This window comes from Natrix helvetica, assembly GCF_964273705.1.
Source record: "Natrix helvetica genome assembly, chromosome: 1".
NCBI lineage: Eukaryota > Metazoa > Chordata > Lepidosauria > Squamata > Natricidae > Natrix > Natrix helvetica.
The window spans coordinates 206391760-206414837 of NC_138548.1; the positions used below are offsets into that span (position 1 = coordinate 206391760).

The 23078-nt window shown below is 42.7% G+C and overlaps 8 protein-coding genes across 8 annotated transcripts; 4 read left to right on the top strand and 4 right to left on the bottom strand.

Annotated features, from left to right (window-relative positions):
- Window positions 1-65: 65 nt before the first annotated feature.
- On the bottom strand, window positions 66-566 carry LOC309384570 (histone H4). The gene has a single exon (XM_081938269.1). It carries the CDS (start codon window positions 428-430, stop codon window positions 119-121), a length of 312 nt encoding a protein of 103 aa, XP_081794395.1. The 5' UTR covers window positions 431-566; the 3' UTR covers window positions 66-118.
- A 4007-nt stretch (window positions 567-4573) lies between these two features.
- Window positions 4574-5236, bottom strand: LOC309394142 (histone H2B 8). The gene has a single exon (XM_081956951.1). The coding sequence runs from the start codon at window positions 5137-5139 to the stop codon at window positions 4759-4761; it is 381 nt and encodes a 126-aa protein (XP_081813077.1). The 5' UTR covers window positions 5140-5236; the 3' UTR covers window positions 4574-4758.
- A 328-nt stretch (window positions 5237-5564) lies between these two features.
- LOC309382837 (histone H2A type 2-C) lies at window positions 5565-6062 on the top strand. Its single transcript, XM_081934753.1, has one exon. It carries the CDS (start codon window positions 5607-5609, stop codon window positions 5994-5996), a length of 390 nt encoding a protein of 129 aa, XP_081790879.1. The 5' UTR covers window positions 5565-5606; the 3' UTR covers window positions 5997-6062.
- LOC309382836 (histone H3.2) lies at window positions 6054-8044 on the top strand. Its single transcript, XM_081934752.1, has one exon. The coding sequence runs from the start codon at window positions 7571-7573 to the stop codon at window positions 7979-7981; it is 411 nt and encodes a 136-aa protein (XP_081790878.1). The 5' UTR covers window positions 6054-7570; the 3' UTR covers window positions 7982-8044.
- A 5-nt stretch (window positions 8045-8049) lies between these two features.
- Window positions 8050-14334, bottom strand: LOC309382838 (histone H2A type 2-C-like). The gene is made up of 3 exons (XM_081934754.1): window positions 12905-14334; window positions 11448-11588; window positions 8050-8118 (listed from the first exon to the last, which is right to left on the bottom strand). The coding sequence occupies exon 1, from the start codon at window positions 14284-14286 to the stop codon at window positions 13903-13905; it is 384 nt and encodes a 127-aa protein (XP_081790880.1). The 5' UTR covers window positions 14287-14334; the 3' UTR covers window positions 8050-8118; window positions 11448-11588; window positions 12905-13902.
- Window positions 14335-15852: 1518 nt separating this feature from the next.
- Window positions 15853-16358, top strand: LOC309383672 (histone H4). The gene has a single exon (XM_081936478.1). The coding sequence runs from the start codon at window positions 15988-15990 to the stop codon at window positions 16297-16299; it is 312 nt and encodes a 103-aa protein (XP_081792604.1). The 5' UTR covers window positions 15853-15987; the 3' UTR covers window positions 16300-16358.
- A 138-nt stretch (window positions 16359-16496) lies between these two features.
- On the bottom strand, window positions 16497-17001 carry LOC309384736 (histone H2A type 2-C-like). The gene has a single exon (XM_081938478.1). It carries the CDS (start codon window positions 16958-16960, stop codon window positions 16571-16573), a length of 390 nt encoding a protein of 129 aa, XP_081794604.1. The 5' UTR covers window positions 16961-17001; the 3' UTR covers window positions 16497-16570.
- A 341-nt stretch (window positions 17002-17342) lies between these two features.
- On the top strand, window positions 17343-17867 carry LOC309384696 (histone H2B 5). Its single transcript, XM_081938437.1, has one exon. The coding sequence runs from the start codon at window positions 17393-17395 to the stop codon at window positions 17771-17773; it is 381 nt and encodes a 126-aa protein (XP_081794563.1). The 5' UTR covers window positions 17343-17392; the 3' UTR covers window positions 17774-17867.
- Window positions 17868-23078: the final 5211 nt, after the last annotated feature.

The following is a 23078-nucleotide window of genomic DNA, read 5'->3' on the forward strand; positions in this document are numbered from 1 at the left end:
TTTAAGTTCGGTTACAAACCATAGCAACAGTACTCATGGAAACTCAGCTTTTTTATGAAAAAGTGGGTGGCCCTTAAAAGGGCCTTTTGTTTTTATTTTAAAAAGCTCGTTGTAATATTTAGCCACCGAATCCGTAGAGGGTACGGCCTTGGCGTTTCAAGGCATAGACCACATCCATGGCTGTCACGGTCTTTCTCTTGGCGTGCTCGGTGTAAGTCACGGCATCACGAATAACGTTTTCCAGAAAGACCTTCAGCACCCCGCGAGTCTCCTCGTAGATCAAGCCGGAGATACGCTTCACTCCGCCACGACGAGCCAAACGGCGGATAGCGGGCTTGGTAATGCCTTGGATGTTATCTCGCAAGACTTTGCGATGGCGCTTAGCGCCTCCTTTTCCGAGTCCCTTTCCGCCTTTCCCTCGTCCGGACATTCTTTAGCCTTCTTCAACCTTTCAGCTCACAAAACCTCGAGAAAATGTGCAGCGAACTGGGAGACAGAGAATTTATATTCTCTAGAATCCGACCAGAAAGAAACCTTCCCTTGATGGGCGGTTACTTTACGCCGCGGAGCCTTTCCCGCCGTAGGTTTCTGCCCCTCGGGTTTGTCCAATGAGAAAGGAAAACAGTTCGAAAGCACCAATGACAAACCACCGTTTGTAACTAAAATGTTGGCGCCTTTCTTTTGTTTCTGGTTTTACGCATAAGGAAATTTCTTGTTGACCAAATGTTGAGTTGAATAATTATAGTTAATTATATATTGTCCACATTTTGAAAAAAATCCCTGTTTTGGTGGGATGAGAATATATTTTGCATAAGAGGACCGATCAGGTCCAAAATTGCCACAAACTTAACTGCGTGAAAATTGATACAAAATTTTATTGGAATGCTGTTCCTACAAGTTTTTATTACTTTGTAACATGAAAAAACGTCCACCAAAAAACAAAGCACACCCAAACCTTTTTTTAAAAAAAATGCTGTTTCTGTAATACTGTACAGTAAATAAATAGAATGGGTATTGGCTGAAGTTTGTGTACATTCAATTCAAAAATTGTTTTGCACTTTACTCAGAATTATTATCTATGATGAATCACAGAAACTATTTTAATTATAGCTAGGCTACTGTGGAATATTATTAGCTAGATTTATGTTTCCCATTTTTTCTCTTTCTATGCATGTGTTTACAATAGCAGCAACCCTCCAGTGTAACCTGGACAGACAAAAATTCCTAGTTTCTGCCAATCTTAACCTTAATTTAAAATCTTAACCTCTAGAGATCGTGCTGGACTAAATGATCAGCTGATTCAGAGCCACTTTATCAGCCAGACCCATTATATCCTGTCTGAAATGGAAATGCTACCAACATAAAATATATTTTTTTTAAATGAGATAGCTAGACAGAAAACTAGAACAGTTTTTATTTTGAATTTTTCATTGCCATGAACTTAACGTGCTTTCGAATGGGCTGGAGATGCTAAACTTGTACTGTTTAATCCTAGTACTGTATTCGTTATTGAATCTGGTTCTCTCCTTAGTTTAAATGTTGGAGCATGATAGTCTTCCTAAATGCAGTGATCAGCACTCTCACCCTCTGTGGAAGGGTAATAATAATTCTGTTTGGACTGAAGAGCCAAGATTAAATTTTGGATTAAAATTCTTTTGATATTTCTTAAAGCCATTCCATTTTCCTAAACTGAATCAAGGGAGAACTGTGCAGACACATAACTCAGAAACTTTAAAAAAAATCCTAATGACATTCTTGTTGCCGTATTATTAATAACTAGCTTAATTCAGAGCATCTAAATGCAGAAATCTATATTCAGCACAGTCCTATTATTAAGGTTCAATGTGAACTATGTTTAAACATACCATGTGGTAACAACACACGACAAAAGTGCAGTGCTTGGTAAAGATGGTGTTAACCTTATTTTTCTTGGGAGGAAATAGTTTTGTGGGTTGGTTACTATCTATCAAGGAGTCTGCATGGCTACATTGCAAATGTAACAATGTAATGATCTAAATACTAGTGCTATAGATGTTCAAACATTTTATGAAGATGATTTATGCTACTTCACATACATTATACCAAATCACCAATTTAGGTTTGATTCTCCCACTGTAAAGAATGTCCCCAAATGTTCCCCTATAGCTTTATTAACTTCATACTTATATCCTCATCTCAGGACATGGCTTTATCCCAGCCTATCATAAAGTGCAAATCTGAATGCTTGAAACCGAGTACATTTTATTTTAAGATTAATACTATGGCAAAATAGAGATTCCATGTGTCCTATAGCAGTCATCCCATCAAAATTTTATTTCGGCATTTTACTTTCCTGCTAGTCTGTTAGACCAAAATAAATTTGAAGTAATCATATGCAGTGGGATGAATGGAAAAGAAACATACTTGAAGGTAAAGGTAAAGGTTCCCCTTGCACATACCTGCTAGTCGTTCCCGACTCTAGGGGGTGGTGCTCATCTCTGTTTCAAAGCTGAAGAGCCAGCGCTGTCTGATGACGTCTCTGTGGTCATGTGGCCGGCATGGCTAAATGCTGAAGGCACATGGAATGCTGTTGCCTTTCCACCAAAGGTGGCCCCTATTTTATTACTTTTACATGCTTTCGAACTGCTAGGTTGGCAGAAGCTGGGGCAAGTAGCAGGAGCTCACGCTATTATGCGGCACTAGGGATTCGAACCACCGAACTGCTGACCTTTCTGATCAGCTCAGCATCTTAGCCACTGAGCCACCGCTCAAAGTACCATTGCTTTTCTTTTCTTTCTTTCTTTTTAACTTGAAAGCTCTGGATGTTGATCTGGCCAGGAAGGTTAGGAAGTTGGTTGAAGCCTGTGAGCTATTAATTTATTGTTGATTGAATTTTGTCTCTTGTTGCCATTTTTTTAAATATTATTCTGTTTTATATTTCATATGGTATTAACTGCCCAAAGTTGCTATGGTGAGATAGGGGGAGGCATATAAGTTAAATAGATGAAGTACTTTTTCTCTTGAATTGATCATAAACTCATGACACGCACACACACCCCAATTGCTGCTCATTTAGATTGCTGCAACATGTTTGGACTAGGATTACATTAAAAGACTAAACTAGTAACAGATTAGCCATCAGCCTTAGAACTGACAATGGAAACACTGGAGTAATGGATAGCGCCTCCCTTTTAGGATTGTCTGTCAACAGCAATGGAACTAATGATCAAGAAATAATCCTCAGGGTAGCATTTGATAGGTAGCAATGAAGGCCTTGGAACAAATATTCAGTTGCCTTGATGCATTTGTAGTTAGGAAATCAGAAGCATGCATGCAGTGGCTTTCCATGTGATGCTGTAGGGTAGAAAGACTATTGATGTTTTTGAGCTTTGGTGTTAGAGAGAAGATTCCTAAGAACACCATGGATTGCCATGAAAACAATTCAATTCAGAGTTCTCACTTGAGATGGACATGCTGTGACTCAAACTATCTCCTTTTGGACATATTATGCAAAGACCTATGTTTATAAAGAAGTCTATAATGCTGGAGCATGGGACAACCAGCAGCAAGGTGGATGGACTCAATTACAAGCCATTATGGAGGTCCACTGTTGGAAGACTTGAAGAGGCAGGATCTCTCATCCACATGGATGAGAGAAAACACTGACTTGGCAGCTCATAAACAAACCAGTGAGCTCCTGAGCATTAAAACAAATTTAATAACTGAAATACAGAGGAAGGCCTCTCTGCCTTTGTCTTTAGATTTATTGAATTCAGGTCACCAACTCAAGTATAGCTTAGCTAGTGTAGAAAATCCAGTTTGGTCTAGAAGTTAAGACTAGAAACCAGGAATCTGTGTTTTACTCTTGTTTTAAGAGTGTAATCTAGTTGGGTGACTTTTGATCGACTTTTGATCGCTCAATTTCAGACCAACCCACCTCACAGGAGTGTTGTGTTGAAAATAGGAGAAAAGCAGTAAAGGTAGTCCATGATTTACAACAATTGACCTCAAAATTTATTTCTGTTGCTAAGGGAGACCTACTGAGTGAGTTTGGCCCTGTTTTTATAACCTTTCTTGAATCACTGCAATTGTTAAGTTAGTAACAGGGTTAATTGAATCTGACTTCCCCCTTGACTTGGCTTGTCAGGTCACAAAAGATGATTAAGAGTTTGCTAAGGGTTTGAGTTTTGATCACATGACCCCCAGGAAGCTGCTAAGGTCCCAAGTTGAAAACAGTCATTAAGTAAATCTTTTCAGTGCCATGGCCACTAAACAAATTATTAGTCAAGAACTGTATTAGGTGTGTTCACAGCCTTGACTTAATTTATAAAATGGCTACAGGCAGGACTTTTTTTAAAAAAAAAAATCTATTAAAAACTCAGCACCTGCAAGATCAGATCTGGAAATCATCCTGTCAATCCATGAACGTTTTTGTACTTTTCTTGGCTAAATTCAGATCTTACTTTTTAAAAGGATATCTTATGTTATTAGAGATAAACATTTGTTCTATACAGCTTCACTGATTTAACAGTTCCGACCTATACTGTAATGTTTATTTCTTTCCCCTAAGCCACAGCATCAATATTTTTTAAGAGCCCTTATATTTGTATTTTATTAGTAACGAAGAGCAACGTCCGAGACAGACCCAAGTTTCAAGCCTTAAATTAGCAAGGACACAAACAAAGCAGCGACTTAAAACTCTTTCAGGAGAAAGTGGATGGCTCTGAAAAGAGCCTTTTGGGTTTCTCGATCGCCTTACTGCGCAGCGCAGCCGCCGCCTCACTTGGAGCTGGTGTACTTGGTGACGGCCTTGGTGCCTTCGGACACGGCGTGCTTGGCCAGTTCGCCGGGGAGCAGGAGGCGCACGGCCGTCTGGATCTCCCGCGAGGTGATGGTGGAGCGCTTGTTGTAGTGGGCCAGGCGGGACGCCTCCCCCGCGATACGCTCGAAGATGTCGTTGACGAAGGAGTTCATGATGCTCATGGCCTTGGAGGAGATGCCGGTGTCGGGGTGGACCTGCTTCAGCACCTTGTAGACATAGATGGAGTAACTTTCCTTCCTGGTCTTGCGACGCTTCTTGTCGCCTTTCTTTTGGGTCTTGGTGACCGCTTTCTTCGAGCCCTTCTTGGGCGCGGGAGCAGATTTCGCCGGCTCAGGCATTGCGAATGAGTCACTTAATAAGTGCTTGTAGAAACAGGAACTCTCCCGAATTTCTTCTCGTCACAAGGCCTAGACGCTCCGAATATCTCACACACAACTGAAACAAGTTCAGCCTCCGTCTTCCCAGTATTTAAAGGGCTCCTATGCAAATTAGGGTAGCTGCACTCCAGCGTTCTCATTGGTTAGATGTACCACCGCTCACTCGCACTCTGCGTGCGCAGATGCAAATTAGCAGGGCTGCGATGCCATGGTTCCTATTGGAAGGGGTCGATTTCAAGTCGTTCGATTGGTTAGGTTGTCAAACCTGCCTTCGTATTGGTTAAGAGAGCCTGACGCCGGAGCAGCCAATCAAACCGTGCAATCTCAAACCTCGCAAAGGCATAAAAGGCCCCCAGTTCGCTCCTTTCCAATCACTGCCGGTCTGTGTTGGGCGTTTGGTGTGTTGTATTTGGCTTAGGAACGACGTCATGTCTGGTCGCGGCAAACAGGGAGGCAAGGCGAGAGCCAAGGCCAAGTCTCGTTCTTCCCGTGCCGGACTCCAGTTCCCGGTCGGTCGTGTCCACCGCCTGCTGCGCAAAGGGAACTACGCCGAGCGGGTGGGCGCCGGCGCTCCCGTCTACCTGGCGGCGGTGCTGGAATATCTCACGGCGGAAATCCTGGAGTTGGCCGGCAACGCCGCTCGGGATAACAAGAAGACCCGCATCATCCCCCGTCACCTGCAGCTGGCCATTCGCAACGACGAAGAGCTCAACAAACTCCTGGGCAAAGTGACCATCGCCCAAGGGGGCGTGTTGCCCAATATCCAAGCGGTCCTTTTGCCCAAGAAGACGGAAAGCCACAAAGCGAAAGGAAAATAGAAATTGCTCTGGAGAAAAGGAACATTGAATTTCAAACCCAAAGGCTCTTTTCAGAGCCACCTACAATTTCAAGTAAGGAGCTGAGTCTTGGTGTCCTAAGTTTTTTTCTTTTTCAGATCCAAAGCTGATCCTGGCAGCTAGCACTTCCTTACCCCAGGGTTTGCCTACGATCGCGAATATTGCTTTATCGAACAGATTTAGAAAAACCACCTGTTATTCAGAAGGCTTCAGCTGTTACATTCCAAGCACCCACCGCTTAACTATTATAAAAGCGTGAGAATGGGGAGGCAATCTTAACATCGCCGCATCCGGCGGGATTATTCAAACCCGGCATTTTCTACATTTAATCTAAAATTAGGATCCCATTACACTCACCAAAGTGCACTTAACCGTAGGACCCCCTTTCTTCAGTATTAAATAACTTTTTTAAAAAATAAGCCGCTGTTGAGGCTATCGGAAAGGTTTGTGTATGTATATATAGAAAAATCTTAGGGACCTAGAACAGTGATCTCATGGCTTCATAATGATACAATTTTATGTTTGGAAAAAGCAAAAATAGAGAGCCCGATCGACCTGCGTGGAGCTTTCAGGGCCGCGTACATCCAGATTTTGGGAACAACGCGGAAGTAGTTGCTTTTTTTCTAAGTCTCTACTTTTGGCCTTTTCTAGCTGCCGATCTTGATTGATATTTAGAGACCACCCGAAGTATCGTATGTATTCCAGCGGAAAATATTGAAAAAGTATATAACAAGGTCGCGACTAATCAATTACTAAACCATTTATTCTACATAACAAGTGCTTAAAATGAAACGGAAAAAATATACAATGGAATGAACTGTTGCAATACAAGTTTAGATGCTCTCCCAGTTTAGGCAATATAGGAATACACATTGGGCTTAATGGTGACGTGTTTATCTTGGTGTAGAATACACCAATACACAAAAAAGTGCTCTCCCTTCTCGTTTCTCCCTACAACAACCCTGCGAGGTAGGTCGGGCTGACCCTAATCACTCATACATTTCTATGGCTGAGGGATTAGTTCCCGGGTCTCATTGGTGCCACACGCTGATTACCATTCACAACAGCTAAAAACATTTTCACCAATTCAAAATTAGAGTAACACTTTTGCACATTATATTCGTCCGCGCTAATGAAGATGAATATACAAAAAATACCTTGAAGAATTTTAAAATCTGGGTTGAAAAAATATGGAGAACTAGCCTACAGAAAGACATTTTTAAAACCCTTTAATTGCTTGTTGCCATCTATCGGCGATCCAGATTTTTGCAGCTCAGAAAGGGACGCTTTATCTGCAAGCTATTATTTGTGAGAACACTTATTGTCCAGAGCGGAAAGAATGTGACACTCCTATTGCTGACGTATCCATTCGAGTACAAAAGAGGCAAAGTGATGAAAGAGCGAAACATTGTAGCCAATCCCTTCCAAGCCCGGGAAATTCGAACGTACTCAACCAATCAAAAGAGGAGGACTCCGCTATAAATACTCAGCCTTCAAGACGCTAGCCTGTTTCCTGGTTTCGTCTTCATCGGGATCGGTTGCTCTATAGGCGAACAATGGCCCGTACTAAACAGACTGCTCGGAAGTCTACCGGAGGAAAAGCTCCTCGTAAGCAGTTGGCTACCAAGGCTGCCCGCAAAAGCGCTCCAGCCACCGGTGGGGTGAAAAAGCCTCATCGTTACCGCCCCGGCACTGTCGCCTTAAGAGAAATCCGCCGTTACCAGAAATCGACCGAGCTGCTCATCCGTAAGCTCCCCTTCCAGCGCTTGGTCAGAGAAATCGCCCAAGATTTCAAGACCGATCTCCGTTTCCAGAGCTCCGCCGTGATGGCCCTGCAGGAAGCCAGCGAGGCTTACCTCGTGGGCCTCTTCGAAGATACCAACCTGTGTGCCATCCACGCCAAGAGGGTGACGATTATGCCGAAAGATATCCAGCTGGCGCGCCGCATCCGCGGGGAGAGAGCTTAAGTAGCCTCTCTCCAGTTGCGCAAAGCGCAACAAAGCAATCCAAAAGGCTCTTTTAAGGGCCACCCACGTATATCAAGGAAAGGGCTGCTGCTTTGCTTCTGCTGAAAACGGCCACGCGGCTTGCAGTACACACGGACCTGTTAAAAGAGGTTATACTATTAGAGCTTTAGTACTACCATAACATGCTCGCAACGTCCTCAAATTTGAATTTGCAAATGCGTATTCAGCATGGCAAGGGATTCTTAGTGCATTCTCAACACCCACATTGCTAAGTTTTAATTGCGTTATGGAAAGTGACCTGGGAGGGGGGAAGCTATGAGGTTTTTCTTAATGGTGAGTGGCATTTTTCATGTCTTAAGCTAAGGAAACGTTCAAATAATTGAGTAACGTTGCAACGGTTCGCTAATAAAAAATATCTCAATGAAAAATGTTTATATGCTACAATGCCATTGGAGATACCTTTAAAATAATTTGTGCGTGCTTCAGAATTTTTTTAAAAATAATGTGGTTAAAAGACTCATGAATTCAGATTTTTTTTTCAATAGGCTTGTGTGTGTGTTTGTGTTAGGCCACGTTAATGCTACATATAAAGGTTTGGATATTTACTTGGACATTTAAAGATCAAAATTTTCTGGGAGTGAAGTGTCTGCAACCTGGGGCTTTAACTTGGCTGTAAAAATAAATTGAGAATTTTGCAAATTCCACCACAATGAATGAATGAAATTGAGAATTGTGCAAATTCCAGTCACAATGAAACCCAGTTCTTTCTCCAAAAAAAAGGATACCAAGAGATTTCATTGTAGGAAGACATGGGGGGGGGGGAGTGCATATAATTTTGTAGCTAGAAGGAAGAAAAGTTTTTAAAATGAAAGACATCTTGATGAATCTAAACTATAACTAAACTATAAAACTAATTATAGTTTTGCTTCTTTAGGTCAGGTTTGTAAAGATTTTAGTTTGAGTCCCTTGTTTCAATAGCATACACCAGTTGCAATTAAAATGTTTGTAAGGAGCATGTTTTAAATAAATGGCTTTTTATGCTAGTATTGGACAGTCTATTTGAGACAGAGGATACAGTTTGAATTTTGACCTGTATTCTGCCCAGACAGCTACTGTGGGAGATTTTCATTTTCCTAGAATAACTTAATCTGATGGGCAAAGCTTGTTGGATACATTAATTCATAGGAATTAATTTTATATTTGTATATGTAATTGCATTATCTCTGTAGATATGCCATACACTTAAATAAAATAAAATTCATATGAATTACATTTCCAGGATGGTTTTTACTATTATCAGCAGGAGCTATGGTGTTGTGTGATGATTCTTTTCCTTGTAGAGTTTCTTATTTAAAAAAATTAAAATCCTGATTATGGAGCATTTTGTAAGTGATTTATATCCACAGACCCCAGAATGCCTACCTCAGACAGCAGCTTTATCACATCAAATATCCACGTCATCCAGGATCTGTTCTTTTATCAGTAACCAATAAGTTGTTGCTTAGCTCAAAAGCAGACAATGTGCAGACGGGCCATTCTTGTTTCTACAGTGCTATTCTGTCCATGCTGGCTGCACTTAGCAGCCTTGATTGAAAAATATGGGCAAATTGGCAGTCCACCATCAATGAATTTGTTGGAAAGCTGGCCTGCTTTTTAGAATCACTTGCATTTCATTTAATGGACTTTTGGAATAGGAGATTATGCAGGCGACAGAAAATTTGGAGTCATCTTTTGGATACAACTTTGGCTCATGGATAGGGACAGGGTGGCTCAGTGGCTAAGACGCTGAGCTTGTCAAACAGACATGTTGGCGGGACCACCTTTGGTGGGAAGGTAACAGCGTTCCATGCACCTTCAATGTTTAGTCATGCCGGCCACATGACCACAGAGACGTCTTTGGACAGCGCTGGCTCTTCATCTTTGAAATGGAGATGAGCACTGCCCCCTAGATTTGGGAACGACTAGCACATATGTGCGAGGGGAACCTTTACCTTGGCACATGGAACATAAGGCCTTTGAAGCTGCTGCTTCCTCCCCTCCTTCAGAAGACTAAAGCATTTCAGCATGTTCAGAGGATCTGCTTGAAAGAATGGGAGAGGAAGAGGGAGAGCCCCTTCTATCTTCCCTTGAGGGTTTATCACTTGAACTAACTATAGAAAACCAAAGTTCAAATAAGGAGAAAACCAAAGACATATAACTCAGACATACTCTATAAGGGACTCTATAATTACAGGCTAGCACAGGACTGTTTTGAAAGTGTTGACAGAAATATCCATCTGGTTCAATTCCAGGCTGGGAAAAAGGCACTGGCAACATGGGGGCTGAATGGAAAGAGAGTTTTAATGATGAACAGAACCACCAGCAGTCCTGACTCAGATGACCAGTTGGTTTGAAGAGTATGTGGATTGTAATAGCTTTTTTTTTTACCGCATTTTGTAATTTAGAGGCTTCTTTTGTGTATTTTGTTGTTTGATTGTAATTAGTTTGTCCCACGAAAGCAATGAGTCTAAAGGGTTGACTTCCTTGGATTTTTAATCTTGTTTAACAAATCTAATTAATCCTAGATGCTGGTTTTAATCCTGTCTTGAATGGATTACCAAACCTGCATTTTTAAAAGGTGGGCTCCTCAAGTATCTTTGGGGCTATTAAGAAAGACAGTCTGTTTCCTGCCTAAAAAAAAAAACATGTTTCTCCATTTCTCATTTAGGGGAATATAATATTCTGTTTTTTAAAAAAAAACATTTCTCAAACTATTTCATTCTTCTTGGGTGGGGTGCTAACTTTCTACAAAAGGAAATGTGAATCAGATGAGCTGCCAGCCCAGCTTGTTGAGTGTAAACAAGTGATTTTCCTATTGTCTCACGTATCCCCAGAAAATTACTATTGCTTGTCTTCAGCAGACATGCATTGAGGTACTGTTCATAATTTATCTTTGCTTTGAGAAAAGGCAGAGAGAAACCTTCACTTATTGTTCTTTTCCAGGGGGGGGGGGTTCTTAAAAACAATAGTGAAAGATGTTGTGGAAAATTCAGTCCAGAGCTAAAGAGGACCCCAAACAAAGCAATTTTTAAAAATAGAACTACAATGCAGGAAAGATTGAGGGCAAAAGAAGAAAGGGACAACAGAGAATGAGGTGGCTGGATGGAGTCACCAAAGCAGTAGGCATGAGCTTAAATGGACTCCAGAGGATGGTAGAGGACAGGAAGGCCTGGAGGAATGTTGTCCATGGGGTCAGACTTCGCAACTAACAACAACCACAACAATGCAGGAAATCCTATTGATTTGGTGGCTAGTTTTGAGGAAGCCAAATAAATGTTTGTCCATCTACCTCCTGTTAATTTCTATTGTTAAGCAAAGCAGCCCATTCAAGAGCAAGGACTGAACTGAACAAACCAATTGATAAAAGGCATGGAACACTGAGGTCATCTGCTGGGATGAAGGAGGAGGGAAGATTAGGGTGTCTCACCTGATGCCTTACTATGTTGTAACTCCTTTGTTAGAGCTGTCCTTGGGCTGTGCTGTGAATTGGTGAGGCAGCTTCTATCCTTTGGTGAAGATGGGATTGCAGGGAGCTTTGTTTGGAGGGGCAGGAAGAGTCAGTCTGGGTCTGATAAGATTAGGTAAAAAGAGGGAATAGTTTTCTCTGGTCATGACAGACATAAAAAGAATGCAGCCTCTATTTTATTTGTCAGATCTATTCATATCACTAGCCATCTCGAATTCATGATTATATTCTCTACCATAAGTCTCTACAATCCAGACTCTAAACATTGATTTATAAATGGAAATGTTTCAAGCCTATTTAATATGATTCACTTCCTTTTAACTCTGTATGTTGCATAGGACTGGAATTTCCCAAGGCTTAATCAGAAGCTGTGTTGGGATAGAAGGATCAACCTTGTTGTGCCAAATCTTGCCCTGGAGATGGAAAGAAGCGGAAAGAAGCTTGGCAAACAAAGGAGCAAATCTGAGTGTAGGACTTTAATTTCAGTTTCAATGACATTTCTTGGCTAGAATTCTTTAATCCTAAAATCATAACCCACAAGAGAGTAAGTAACTCTATGACCTGTCCTTACATTTGCAACTTTCAGAGGGCTGTAAGGCTGAAGATCCACAGCACAAATGTAGGTTCACTTAGAGACTGCTTCTCGCTAGTCCCAACTGTGACCACTAAACAAGGGGAACTTGCATTTTCATCTGATAAATTTGGAGTGGCAGGAGGATGCTCCATAATGAAGGCCAAATTTGATTGGACTTATGTTGCTTACCAAAACATTCTATCTACCATATAGGGAAGCATCAGCCCTTCTTAGATGATTTTTGCAAACTTGTTTTCATTATTTTTTCCCCATACCCATCTTTCAAACTACTTTTTATCACTTAAAAGCTTATTCAAGAATGCATTAAAATATAATGTATAAATTTTACATTTATAGTGTAAAATGTCCTCAAGAACTAACCGAGACAGCCACAATGACCTGAATTTCATGAGGGCAGAGCATATATTGATATATTGCACATACTTCTCCATCCTCCAATTTCCTTTCCCCCCCCCACTTTTAAAAAAGGTTACCCTCTTTCATGGCTGGGTATGGAGATACCTGCTTCTTGCTCATTCTGAAAAATAAATAGCCTGGTGGAAGCTAAACCTTTTCTAGTGAATTTGAGTGTGTTTATTTGATTTAGTCCCATTTAGGCCATTTCAACACAGCCCTTTTCAATAATACTGTTTTATTTACCGTACAGCTCCAAAAATAGGCTTAAGCTGGGGGACAAGGTGACTAGTACATTCCCAGGTGTGTTGTTATGGTGTTTTCCAACCTTAGCCCAGTCCGCCTGCCTGCCTTGGTTAATAGGAAACAAAAATCCCTCTGAAGACCAATTATTGGGGGGGGGGGGGGAGGAAAGCGAAAGAGAACAAACCTTCATTAGCTTTGGAACTTTTCCACTCCAGTAATATCCAAATATCCAAACCTGTTGGGGTGTTGAAATGTACCATTTCCATGAAAACCGACCAATACCAACCAGGTAATGGGCTTACTGCCAAACTACATCCAAAGTCATAGGGCTTGAAGGAAACACAGCTCCGAGGATAGTAATTGAGTATAACAATCTGCTTTGATTCCTGCAACTAAAACACACACACAAACACACAGGGATCTCACTTGTGCAGGAGGTGAAGAACACATTGGGGGACTTCATAGTGGTTGTTTTTCAGCTCAGGGGTTTTTTTTGTGTTTTTTTTTGCCTGATGACAAAGTGAAGACACCCACTTAACTTTTCCCCATGGAGAATAACCACCACTCTTGTTTTTCTGAACTCAGAGCTGCTTTGGAGAAATGCAGGATTAACTGAAGGATAATTTTATGTTTTTCTGTTTGGATGGTGTATGCCTGATCTTGTTGAATGTACCTACATGTTATTCCCACATTTTGGATACCCAATTTCCAGAGCTTTGAGCCATATTAGTGGCTGGTAAAATTGCCTCCAGTTACTGAAACTTTTCAGCACAGGTGGCCTTCCGCACAGAAATCAAACGTTTAACAAACTGGGTAGTTAAGTATCAGTTCTACCTAACAACCCTTAAATCCCTCGACCCAGATTCAAGTCGGCCTTCAGCCAGGCAGGATTTCGCGTTAGGAGTTCCCCCTCTAATTAATCCCACTTTGGGGAATAATGTGCGCAGATTATAACACAAACAAATCAATGATCGAAGTCACATTTAAGAACAACACGCTATCGCATTATTAAAAGCCGTTTGACGACTCGACTATTATTCGAAATGCTGGAGCAAGCAAATAAAATATGTTATTTTCTAGGAGAGGAAGAGACGGCCAACTCTTTCTTAGAGGATGTAGGTGGCTCTAATAAGAGCCTTTGGGTTGAGTTCCGAAGCCCTTGCCCGGCGGGGCAACAGCAGGTCACTTGCCTTTATGGCTTTCCGTCTTCTTGGGCAAAAGGACCGCTTGGATATTGGGCAACACGCCCCCTTGGGCGATGGTCACTTTGCCCAGGAGTTTGTTGAGCTCTTCGTCGTTGCGAATGGCCAGCTGCAGGTGACGGGGGATGATGCGGGTCTTCTTGTTATCCCGAGCGGCGTTGCCGGCCAACTCCAGGATTTCCGCCGTGAGATATTCCAGCACCGCCGCCAGGTAGACGGGAGCGCCGGCGCCCACCCGCTCGGCGTAGTTCCCTTTGCGCAGCAGGCGGTGGACACGACCGACCGGGAACTGGAGTCCGGCACGGGAAGAACGAGACTTGGCCTTGGCTCTCGCCTTGCCTCCCTGTTTGCCACGACCAGACATGCTTTTTAAAGGAGTTGCTGTCTCTCTAGCGATCTCAAAGCGATTTCCTTCACTTTGGGGCCTAAAGTGATGAGATTGACGGGGGCAATTTATGCCAGCCTCACCGTCTGAAAGCGGCACTTCTGATTGGCGGGCTGTGATGCCCATGCGCTTCAGCCAATGCAAAAGGGGTTTCTCGCCAGGACCAATTGAACAGAGAAATATTGCGTTTCCTCCAGTAGAAAAGAGGAAGCGAGGCCCACGATTTGCATGCACACCTTCGCCAGAGGTGATCTCGGGATGCTGCAGTAACAGGAAAAGCAAGGTATTATTCATGGCAGCTGCGAATTTTTGAGTTGTGCAACTGCTGGAACTACCTTTTCTGGTATGCGAGGGAGAGCTGCAGGCTCATACACAAACCGTATTTGTTGCCTTTATAATATGTAAAGCCAAGCTTGGCCGATTCTTTCCCTTTGGATATTCCTAGTGCAGAAATGTCTATGGAGGTTCTCAATCATCCAGGCCACGATTGTCCCAAATGTCCTTTCCCCCCCCCCCCCGAGAAGCAACTGGACTTTCTGGATTTCTTTGAAGATGTTTCACTTCTCATCCAAGAAGCAGAAGAGTTGAAGAGGTTTCTTGGATGAGAAGCAAAATGTTTTCAAAGAAAAAACAAAGTCCAGTTGCCTTTTTTTTAAAAGTACCTTTGGGATAGTGCTGAAATGCATTCTTAAAATGATTGCTGTCTTTCACTTCGAAAGTAATTGCATTCCAGATAGACTATATACAAGTTAGTGTTTCCTACCCTAGGCTCTGCAATGTATGCGCTTGTATTTAATTCTTTATTGCTTATTTTTTTATCTATACATTTCAAAATAATTTTAAGAAAAATACACTTGATTCCCTGGACCCATGTCAATATATACATATTTGCTTTGCAATTCTTTTGTAGCAAACTGCCTCATGCTGCAATCAGCTCCCGATCAATAGTTTGTCAGATTGTTACCATTATCAGCGGCTTGTTTGAAATGCTTCTACATCCCGCCTATGATTTTTCTGAAGAGAAACAACACAAGCAAAACTGTTAAGCTTAAAAACTATTTTAAGAATCCCAACAGTTTTTTTTATTCAATCACATGCATACAAGATATGTTTCAAAACAAAACAGCCATTTCTAGTGGCATTTAAGGAGGGAGGCTAAAAGTCTGAAATAAACTGAGTTGACAATTTGGATAGTATTTTACAGCCTGCGAAACTACATATTAGGGTTTGGGGTTTTAATTGTGATGTTTTAAGATTAGAATTATTTATTTCTTAGTACAGCCTATTTCCCCCTCCAAATGTATCTTAAATGTAGTTTAAATGTATTTAATTATTATGAATGATTTTATTATATTGACTGTACACCGCCCCGAGTCCCTTTTTGGGAGAGGGGCGGTCTAAAAATCTAAGAAATAAATAAATAAATAAATATAAACCTTTGCAATTTGAAGCGCATTGAGTTAACCATTAGTCATTCGCTGTTTTAAAACGAAGCCGAATCTTATTGGACAAGACTCTATGGCATCGCCCTATCAAATCGTAGCCTAATTGACGCGTGGGCTGTCCTCTCCCATCTTCGCTTTCTTCGCGACAGTTTTCCTTCTGGTCGGAAAGCAAACAATATAAACGTGGACTAGAAGGCGAACAGCTCGTAGAGTTCAGGTTTAGTCGTTCGACGAGATGTCTGGTCGTGGAAAAGGCGGAAAGGGTTTGGGAAAAGGGGGCGCTAAGCGCCACCGCAAAGTCTTGCGAGATAACATCCAAGGCATTACCAAGCCTGCTATCCGCCGTTTGGCTCGTCGTGGCGGAGTGAAGCGTATCTCCGGTTTGATCTACGAGGAGACTCGCGGGGTGCTGAAGGTCTTTCTGGAAAACGTTATTCGCGATGCCGTGACTTACACCGAGCACGCCAAGAGAAAGACCGTGACAGCCATGGATGTGGTCTATGCCTTGAAACGCCAAGGCCGTACCCTCTACGGATTCGGGGGTTAAATGTTGCAACTTGATAATTTTCAAAGTAAATCAAAAGGCCCTTTTAAGGGCCACCCACTGCCTCAGTAGAGAGCTGCAATCACTCACAAAAGTGCCACTGTTGTAAAAACTTGACATCCAATGAAGATAGAACTGGGATTCCCTTTATATATTATATACACTATACAAAAAAAAAACCAGAACACAAGTAACAGCTCTTTTTTTGATGATGTGGGTGGCTCTTAAAAGAGCCTTTTGTGTTTTTTACACTGATGTTAAAGGGGCAGCGTCTTCATTTGCCTTTGGCCTTGTGGCTCTCGGTCTTCTTGGGTAGTAGCACAGCTTGGATATTGGGCAAAACTCCTCCCTGGGCAATAGTGACGCCTCCCAGTAGCTTATTGAGCTCCTCGTCGTTACGGACGGCCAACTGGAGGTGACGAGGGATTATTCTAGTTTTCTTGTTATCTCGGGCAGCGTTGCCAGCCAGCTCCAGAATTTCAGCTGTCAGATATTCCAACACTGCAGCAAGGTAAACGGGAGCTCCGGCACCAACCCGCTCGGCATAGTTCCCTTTGCGAAGGAGGCGGTGGACTCGACCTACAGGAAATTGGAGCCCCGCACGAGACGAGCGAGATTTCGCTTTAGCTCTAGCTTTCCCCCCCTGCTTGCCACGGCCAGACATTGCGCCGCTGAGCTCTCGGCTCTCTGCTCAAACACAGAAGAAAAAATAAGATAGCAATTAAAGGAAGAGAAATCACCGACTCCTTTTATGCCCTCCTTGCGTCCGCCAGCGCCATCCCTGATTGGGCCAAACGTGTTGCCAGGATTTTAGAACCAATAAGACGGCCAGCTCTCAAGGCGACCAGTAAAGAAAGGCAGGTACAGGGTCTGCCCAATAGAAATCCGGGCATTTTGCAGGGCTCTCATTTGCATGTGCGTGCGCAGGAGCGATGATATCAAAGCTCCTTCGGCCAATAACATCGTGATGCCTTGGCTCCTCTCATTTGCATAGAGAGACTATAAATAAAGCGACGCGATCGTTTCCCCTTCTCCAGATTGACTTCTTGAGGTTTTTTTCTTTCCCGTGCGAAGAAACAGTGATCGCTTATTCGCAATGCCTGAACCGGCGAAATCTGCTCCCGCGCCCAAGAAGGGCTCGAAGAAAGCGGTGACCAAAACCCAAAAGAAGGGTGACAAGAAGCGTCGCAAGAGCAGGAAGGAAAGTTACTCCATCTATGTCTACAAGGTGCTGAAGCAGGTCCACCCCGACACCGGCATCTCCTCCAAGGCCATGAGCATCATGAACTCCTTCGTCAACGACATCTTCGAGCGTATCGCGGGGGAGGCGTCCCGCCTGGCCCACTACAACAAGCGCTCCACCATCACCTCGCGGGAGATCCAGACGGCCGTGCGCCTCCTGCTCCCCGGCGAACTGGCCAAGCACGCCGTGTCCGAAGGCACCAAGGCCGTCACCAAGTACACCAGCTCCAAGTGAGGCGGCGGCTGCGCTGCGCAGTAAGGCGATCGAGAAACTCCAAAGGCTCTTTTCAGAGCCATCCACTTCCCCGTGAAAGAGCTTGGTCCCAAAACTACTGTGTTTGTCTCTACTTATTTTATATATTTATCCCGCCCTGATTATTTTTATAAACAACTCGAGGCGGATAATCCTTATGTCCCCCTCCCTTCCTCCTATCAACACATAAATGTATTTCTTTTACAACATCGGTAAATGAAGTCCACATATAGTGTGCTTATATATGCTATTGTACGTTTTCCTCCTCAATGCAGTAATTTTATGGGACGTTTACTTCTATTCCCGTTGTTATCAGTGTTCTTCCCCTCCCGATTAAGATTCTTGACGCGCGATTATTTTAATATTTTTTTAGAGTTTACTTCACCGCTGCCTGCGTTTTGCGACCAATTGGCGCTTCCAATGCGCATCCGCGTCCTTGAGACGAGAGAAAAAACGGCGTTCTCGAAATTCGAGCGCGCATAATTGCGCGCGGTTAACTTCTTCCCCGTTTATATACAGAATTGCAAAAAGTTCGCATGACCGAAGAAATCTACTTTCTGGTCAGCGGGCCGCGAAATGATGTCAAAATACTGGGTTTTTTTTGTTTTTTTTTTTTACGTGCGCTTTTTAAATCATGCAACGGAGGTTATCTGGGTTATGTCCTTGGAGTTGAAAGACCACCCGAGCCAAACGGATGGCTGTATCGAAGAAGACAAGAGCCGATCTGCGATTCTGCATGCTCCCATTTCTGGAGGAATGACACCCAGCTGAGCAGAAAGAACAATATAGCAAGTTTGTATAAACTGCCTTCAGTCCCCATAAAACACGCTTCTCCCGATGTTGTGCCAGCTAACAGCTTAATGAACTGTATGCAGCTCTTTTTATTGCCACCTAGTGGTGACCATCAGAACTAGTTTTCCCGGCTTGTAGGTAGCATTGCCACTGTTGGCTTTCCTCTCTGTTATGTCTTTCCACATCTTGAGAGGCAGGCAGAAAATCTAGCCAGCCAGGAGAAGGTAAATCAACGCTTGGAGAAAGTCTCTAACTCACCTCTGCAGCCTTCAGACATTCTTTGAGCTAGATTCTAGAGCACTGATCCTTGAATAGGGAGCTAGTGTCCTATAATGGATGTTTATGGAGATTCTCAGTCATCTGGTCATGGTTGTCCCAAAGGTGGCCTTTTTTTCAAGAGGCAACTGAACTTTCTGGTTTTTCTTTGAAAACGTTTCAGAAGTGAAATGTCTTCAAAGAAAAACCAGGAAGTCCAGTTGCCTCTTGGGAAAAAACCACCTTTGCAGTGTCCTATAATGAGGAGGTTATTTTCTGTGTCACAGGGGGAAAAAATAACCACACAGGACTCCTTCTCTTGAATGCACACATACATTAATGCTCTTCCACCAGTTCTGGAATTTGAGCAGAATTCTTGGAATAAAACTCTGCATCTGGGCAGGGAGTGACAAGGCCTGGATCAAAGAAATGTACAGATAGTTCTCTACTTAGGTCCACAATTTAGATCAGAATATCCATTTCTAAGTAAGATGATTGGTAAGTGAGTTGATCCCAACTTTGCAACTTCTTTGTCATGGTTGTTCACTGCAGTTGTTAAGTGAAACATTCAGTCATTAAGCCGATCTGGCTTCCCCTACTAACTTTGCCTGTCAAAAGATGGCTGGGAAGTTCACAAATAGCAATCACATGACCCCAGGATGCTGCAATCATCAGAAATACATGCCACTTGCCAAGTGCCCAAATTTTGATCGTGTGACTGTCAGGATGCTGTGATGGTTGTAAGTATGACGGCTGGTTGCAAATAATTTTATTTTTCAGTGCCGTTGTAACTTAGAACACTAAACAAATGTTGAGGTCTACCTTTCATGCTAATTTAAGGCTGACTGGAACATCCTAGAGACCATCCAAGTTACTGTAAATCAAAGAATAAGCATAATGCAAAAGAAATACCGTAATCATTTTTGTTCCATTTTCTCCTTTTCTTTTTCTCTTTCTCATCAGGTTGAATTTAATCAGTGAAAAAGTAATGGAAAGGAGAGAAAGAAATATGTTGTTATATATGTGCAGCTAAGGCAATAATTCCTCATCTTGATTTTCTACAATCCAGTAAACAAAACATAGGATTCTGCTTCTAGGTTTGCAGTGTAAAATTTGGGGTGTTGTCTTCAACAATATATGAGAAAATTTTCAATGAAGCAAATAATATTAAGACTTGGGTAAGATCAAAAAGTGCGAACCCTCTATTCTGCTGACAATTAGTATTTTGCAGCCTAATTCCACTTGTATATTCTGGGATGCTCTATAGCAGTGATCTCCAACCTTGGCAACTTTACAATTTGTGGCCTTCAACTCTCAGAATTCTGGGAGTTTAAATCCACAAGTCGTAAAGTTGCCAAGGATAACTTCCCATATGCTGCCTAAACTTCAGCAATGGTTCATAGAAACATATTGAGTCAAAAATTACTTGCTTTGGAATTTCTTGAAGGTCCTCCTTTTTCCAGGAAGTGCATAGTATTTCATGAACCCATATATCAGCAATGTACTGGTAAGGCTGGTAAGAACTCCAGCACCTTCCCTGTTGGCTGGTTGGCCAACAGTAACTGTAACTTGTTTGCTGTAATCAATCAGTCATTGCAAAATTATAAAAAAGGGAACTGGTTTTATCAGCCACTCTTTGTTTGCCAACTATTTTTCTTGGAAGACAAAGTATGTACCAGTCAGTTGATTGGGCTTAGGTGTTCCCTGACAGGAGTGACTGAATAAACTTAGTTTAGCCATGAGTGGGTCTCTTTAGAGCTAAATATAACCCCCCATTGTTAGTTGACTTTGTCAATTCTTTTTAGTGTTCCCACAGCACTGTCTCATTTAAATATGCCAGAGGAACAAGCCTCTGCCAATCTTTTATTATCTATGTCAGTTAAGCATAGGACTAGATGGCAACAAAGATAAAGGAATTATCTGCTGCAATTTGGTGGTATTCTGGATTTTTGCAGCACAGATATAGTACCTCAGCCTCTGAATATGAAAACTGAAAACTTGGGAGCTTCCCCTCTTCTTTCCCTAAACTTGATTAGGCTCTCACATTATAGAGGCTCCTTAGTATTAGCACTTAGACATATATACCAGTGATGGGTTCCTACCGGTTTGGACCAGTTCGGCCGAACCACTAGTGGTTTGGTGGCCTGGGATGCTGGAACCAGCAGCAACCCAGGTCTGCCATGCCCCCAAACTGGTTCGCCACTGCCATCTCTTTTTTGGTTCTACGCATGCACAGACCAATTCTATTGCACCGTGCATGCGCGTGCAGCACGCATCAAGTGCGCATGCACAAAGCGCGCACATGAGCAAACCGGCAGTAGTGCCCGCTGGAACCCACCTGGTGAAGATCAAACTGCTGGCAGTCAGCAGAATTAACCTGCAATACTGCATTTTAGCCACTGTGCCACCACAGCTCAACTACTGTGGGAAACCTTTAAATTGGATGATCCAACTGGGTCAAGCTGGGCCAGTTTTTGAAACAAGCACTCCAGTTGGGTTCTGCAGTCTTTGAATTGTTCATCACAGAACATAGCTGAAGCCTTTGGATCAGAAATGGTATTCAGCAGGTTCTGACCAGTTCTGGAGAACCGGTAGCAGAAATTTTGAGTAGTTCAGAGAACTGGTAAATAGCATCTCTGACTGGCTCCGCCCCCATCTGTTCTCTGCCTCCCGAGTCCCAGCTGATCGGGAGGGAAATGGAGATTTGCAGTATCCTTCCCCTGCCACGCCCACCAAGCCATGCCCACAGAACTGGTAGTTAAAAAAATTGAATCCCACCACTGCTTGGGATGCATGGTTTCCTTGAGGAGACTGGCAGGACAGGAAAAGGACTTCACTACAGCTAGCTCTATAGTTGGATATAGTTGAAAGTTTATATTAGATAGATAGAGAAGGGGTGGGGAGAGAGAGAGAGAAATTGCTATGGTAGTGTCTCACAACCTGGTATTCTGCTGATGTACTGGACTACAATCCCATAATGCCAAATCAACATGGCATAGTTGCAAGAAGTAATGAAAGTTATGTATGGTCAATCAGTGACCATTCAAAGTAATGACAGACCCTCAGAAAGGTACTTTCAACAAAGATTTAAAGTTCCAACACCCCTCCCCCTGCCAGCCATTATTGCAATTTGGGCACTCAGCACTGGCCCATATTTGCAAAACGACCATTTGTAGTATCAAATGGTGGTGAATTACTGTATTTTTCGGAGTATAAGACGCACCTTTTTTCCTCAAAAAAGAGGGTGAAAATCTGGGTGTGTCTTATACACTGAATACAGCATTTTTGGCCTCCCCAAACCCCACCCCTTCACCAAAATAGCCGTGCATAGCCTTTAGGAGGCTTCCAGAGTGCTTCTGAGGGCTGGGGAGGGCAGAAATGAGCGAAACATGGGCCGTTTTTTGCTCAATTTTGCCCCCCCCCAGCCCCCAGGAGCACTCTATAAGCCTCCTAAAGGCTATGCATGCCCTTTTTTGACAAAAAAATGGGCCTGTTTTTGCAAAAAATGGCTGTTTTTTGTTCATCCCCCCCCCCAGCACTGTACAAGCCTCCTAAAGGCTATTCATGCCCTTTTTTGAAAAAAACCAGGGCCATTTTTGTGAAAAACGAGCCATTTTTGGGAGGTCTGCAGTGTGCAAAAACTTTTTGTTTAATTTGCCTCTTCAAAATCTTGGTGCGTCTTATACTCCAGTGCATCTTATACTCTGAAAAATACGCTACCTTTTTTTTTTTTTTTTGTTGGAGACCGGTGTTTACTTCAAATTTTCAGCAAAAAAACCCCATTGCAGAAAAATGGGTGTGCTTATTCACTGCTGCAGAAAAGGTAAATTTAGGGTGGGGGTCACATGATGACCCACTCACTGATTGACACAATTTAGGATTGTATTTCTGGGCTCATTTGTGGTAGTTGTGGACTACCTGTATAATCCAAAGCACCTGGAGGGCACCAGGTCAGGGAAGGCTGTGCCTTAGCGAACATTTGTGGTCCTGTGGGAACATGTATTACATTTAAGATCAGATGGGAGGACTCTGAGGGATCAATTTGTTGAGAAAAGTGAGTCAAGGGAAAAGGAATCAACCAAACTGTGTTATGTTCCAAACATTGTTCTGGTTCAATTCAATAGTTTCCCAGTAGAGGTCAGAGTGCCCCTTTTGAAATCCTAAACGTTCTTATTTCTCTAGAAATAGTTACTGCTATCCTGAAGCCTCATGGTAGGCAGATTTTACAGACAAATTAATT

Coding starts and splice junctions, on each gene's coding strand:
- LOC309384570 (XM_081938269.1), bottom strand. CDS start 430: ATGTCCGGACGAGGGAAAGGCGGAAAGGGACTCGGAAAAGGAGGCGCT.
- LOC309384696 (XM_081938437.1), top strand. CDS start 17,393: ATGCCTGAACCGGCGAAATCTGCTCCCGCGCCCAAGAAGGGCTCGAAG.
- LOC309382836 (XM_081934752.1), top strand. CDS start 7,571: ATGGCCCGTACTAAACAGACTGCTCGGAAGTCTACCGGAGGAAAAGCT.
- LOC309382838 (XM_081934754.1), bottom strand. CDS start 14,286: ATGTCTGGTCGTGGCAAACAGGGAGGCAAGGCGAGAGCCAAGGCCAAG.
- LOC309384736 (XM_081938478.1), bottom strand. CDS start 16,960: ATGTCTGGCCGTGGCAAGCAGGGGGGGAAAGCTAGAGCTAAAGCGAAA.
- LOC309383672 (XM_081936478.1), top strand. CDS start 15,988: ATGTCTGGTCGTGGAAAAGGCGGAAAGGGTTTGGGAAAAGGGGGCGCT.
- LOC309382837 (XM_081934753.1), top strand. CDS start 5,607: ATGTCTGGTCGCGGCAAACAGGGAGGCAAGGCGAGAGCCAAGGCCAAG.
- LOC309394142 (XM_081956951.1), bottom strand. CDS start 5,139: ATGCCTGAGCCGGCGAAATCTGCTCCCGCGCCCAAGAAGGGCTCGAAG.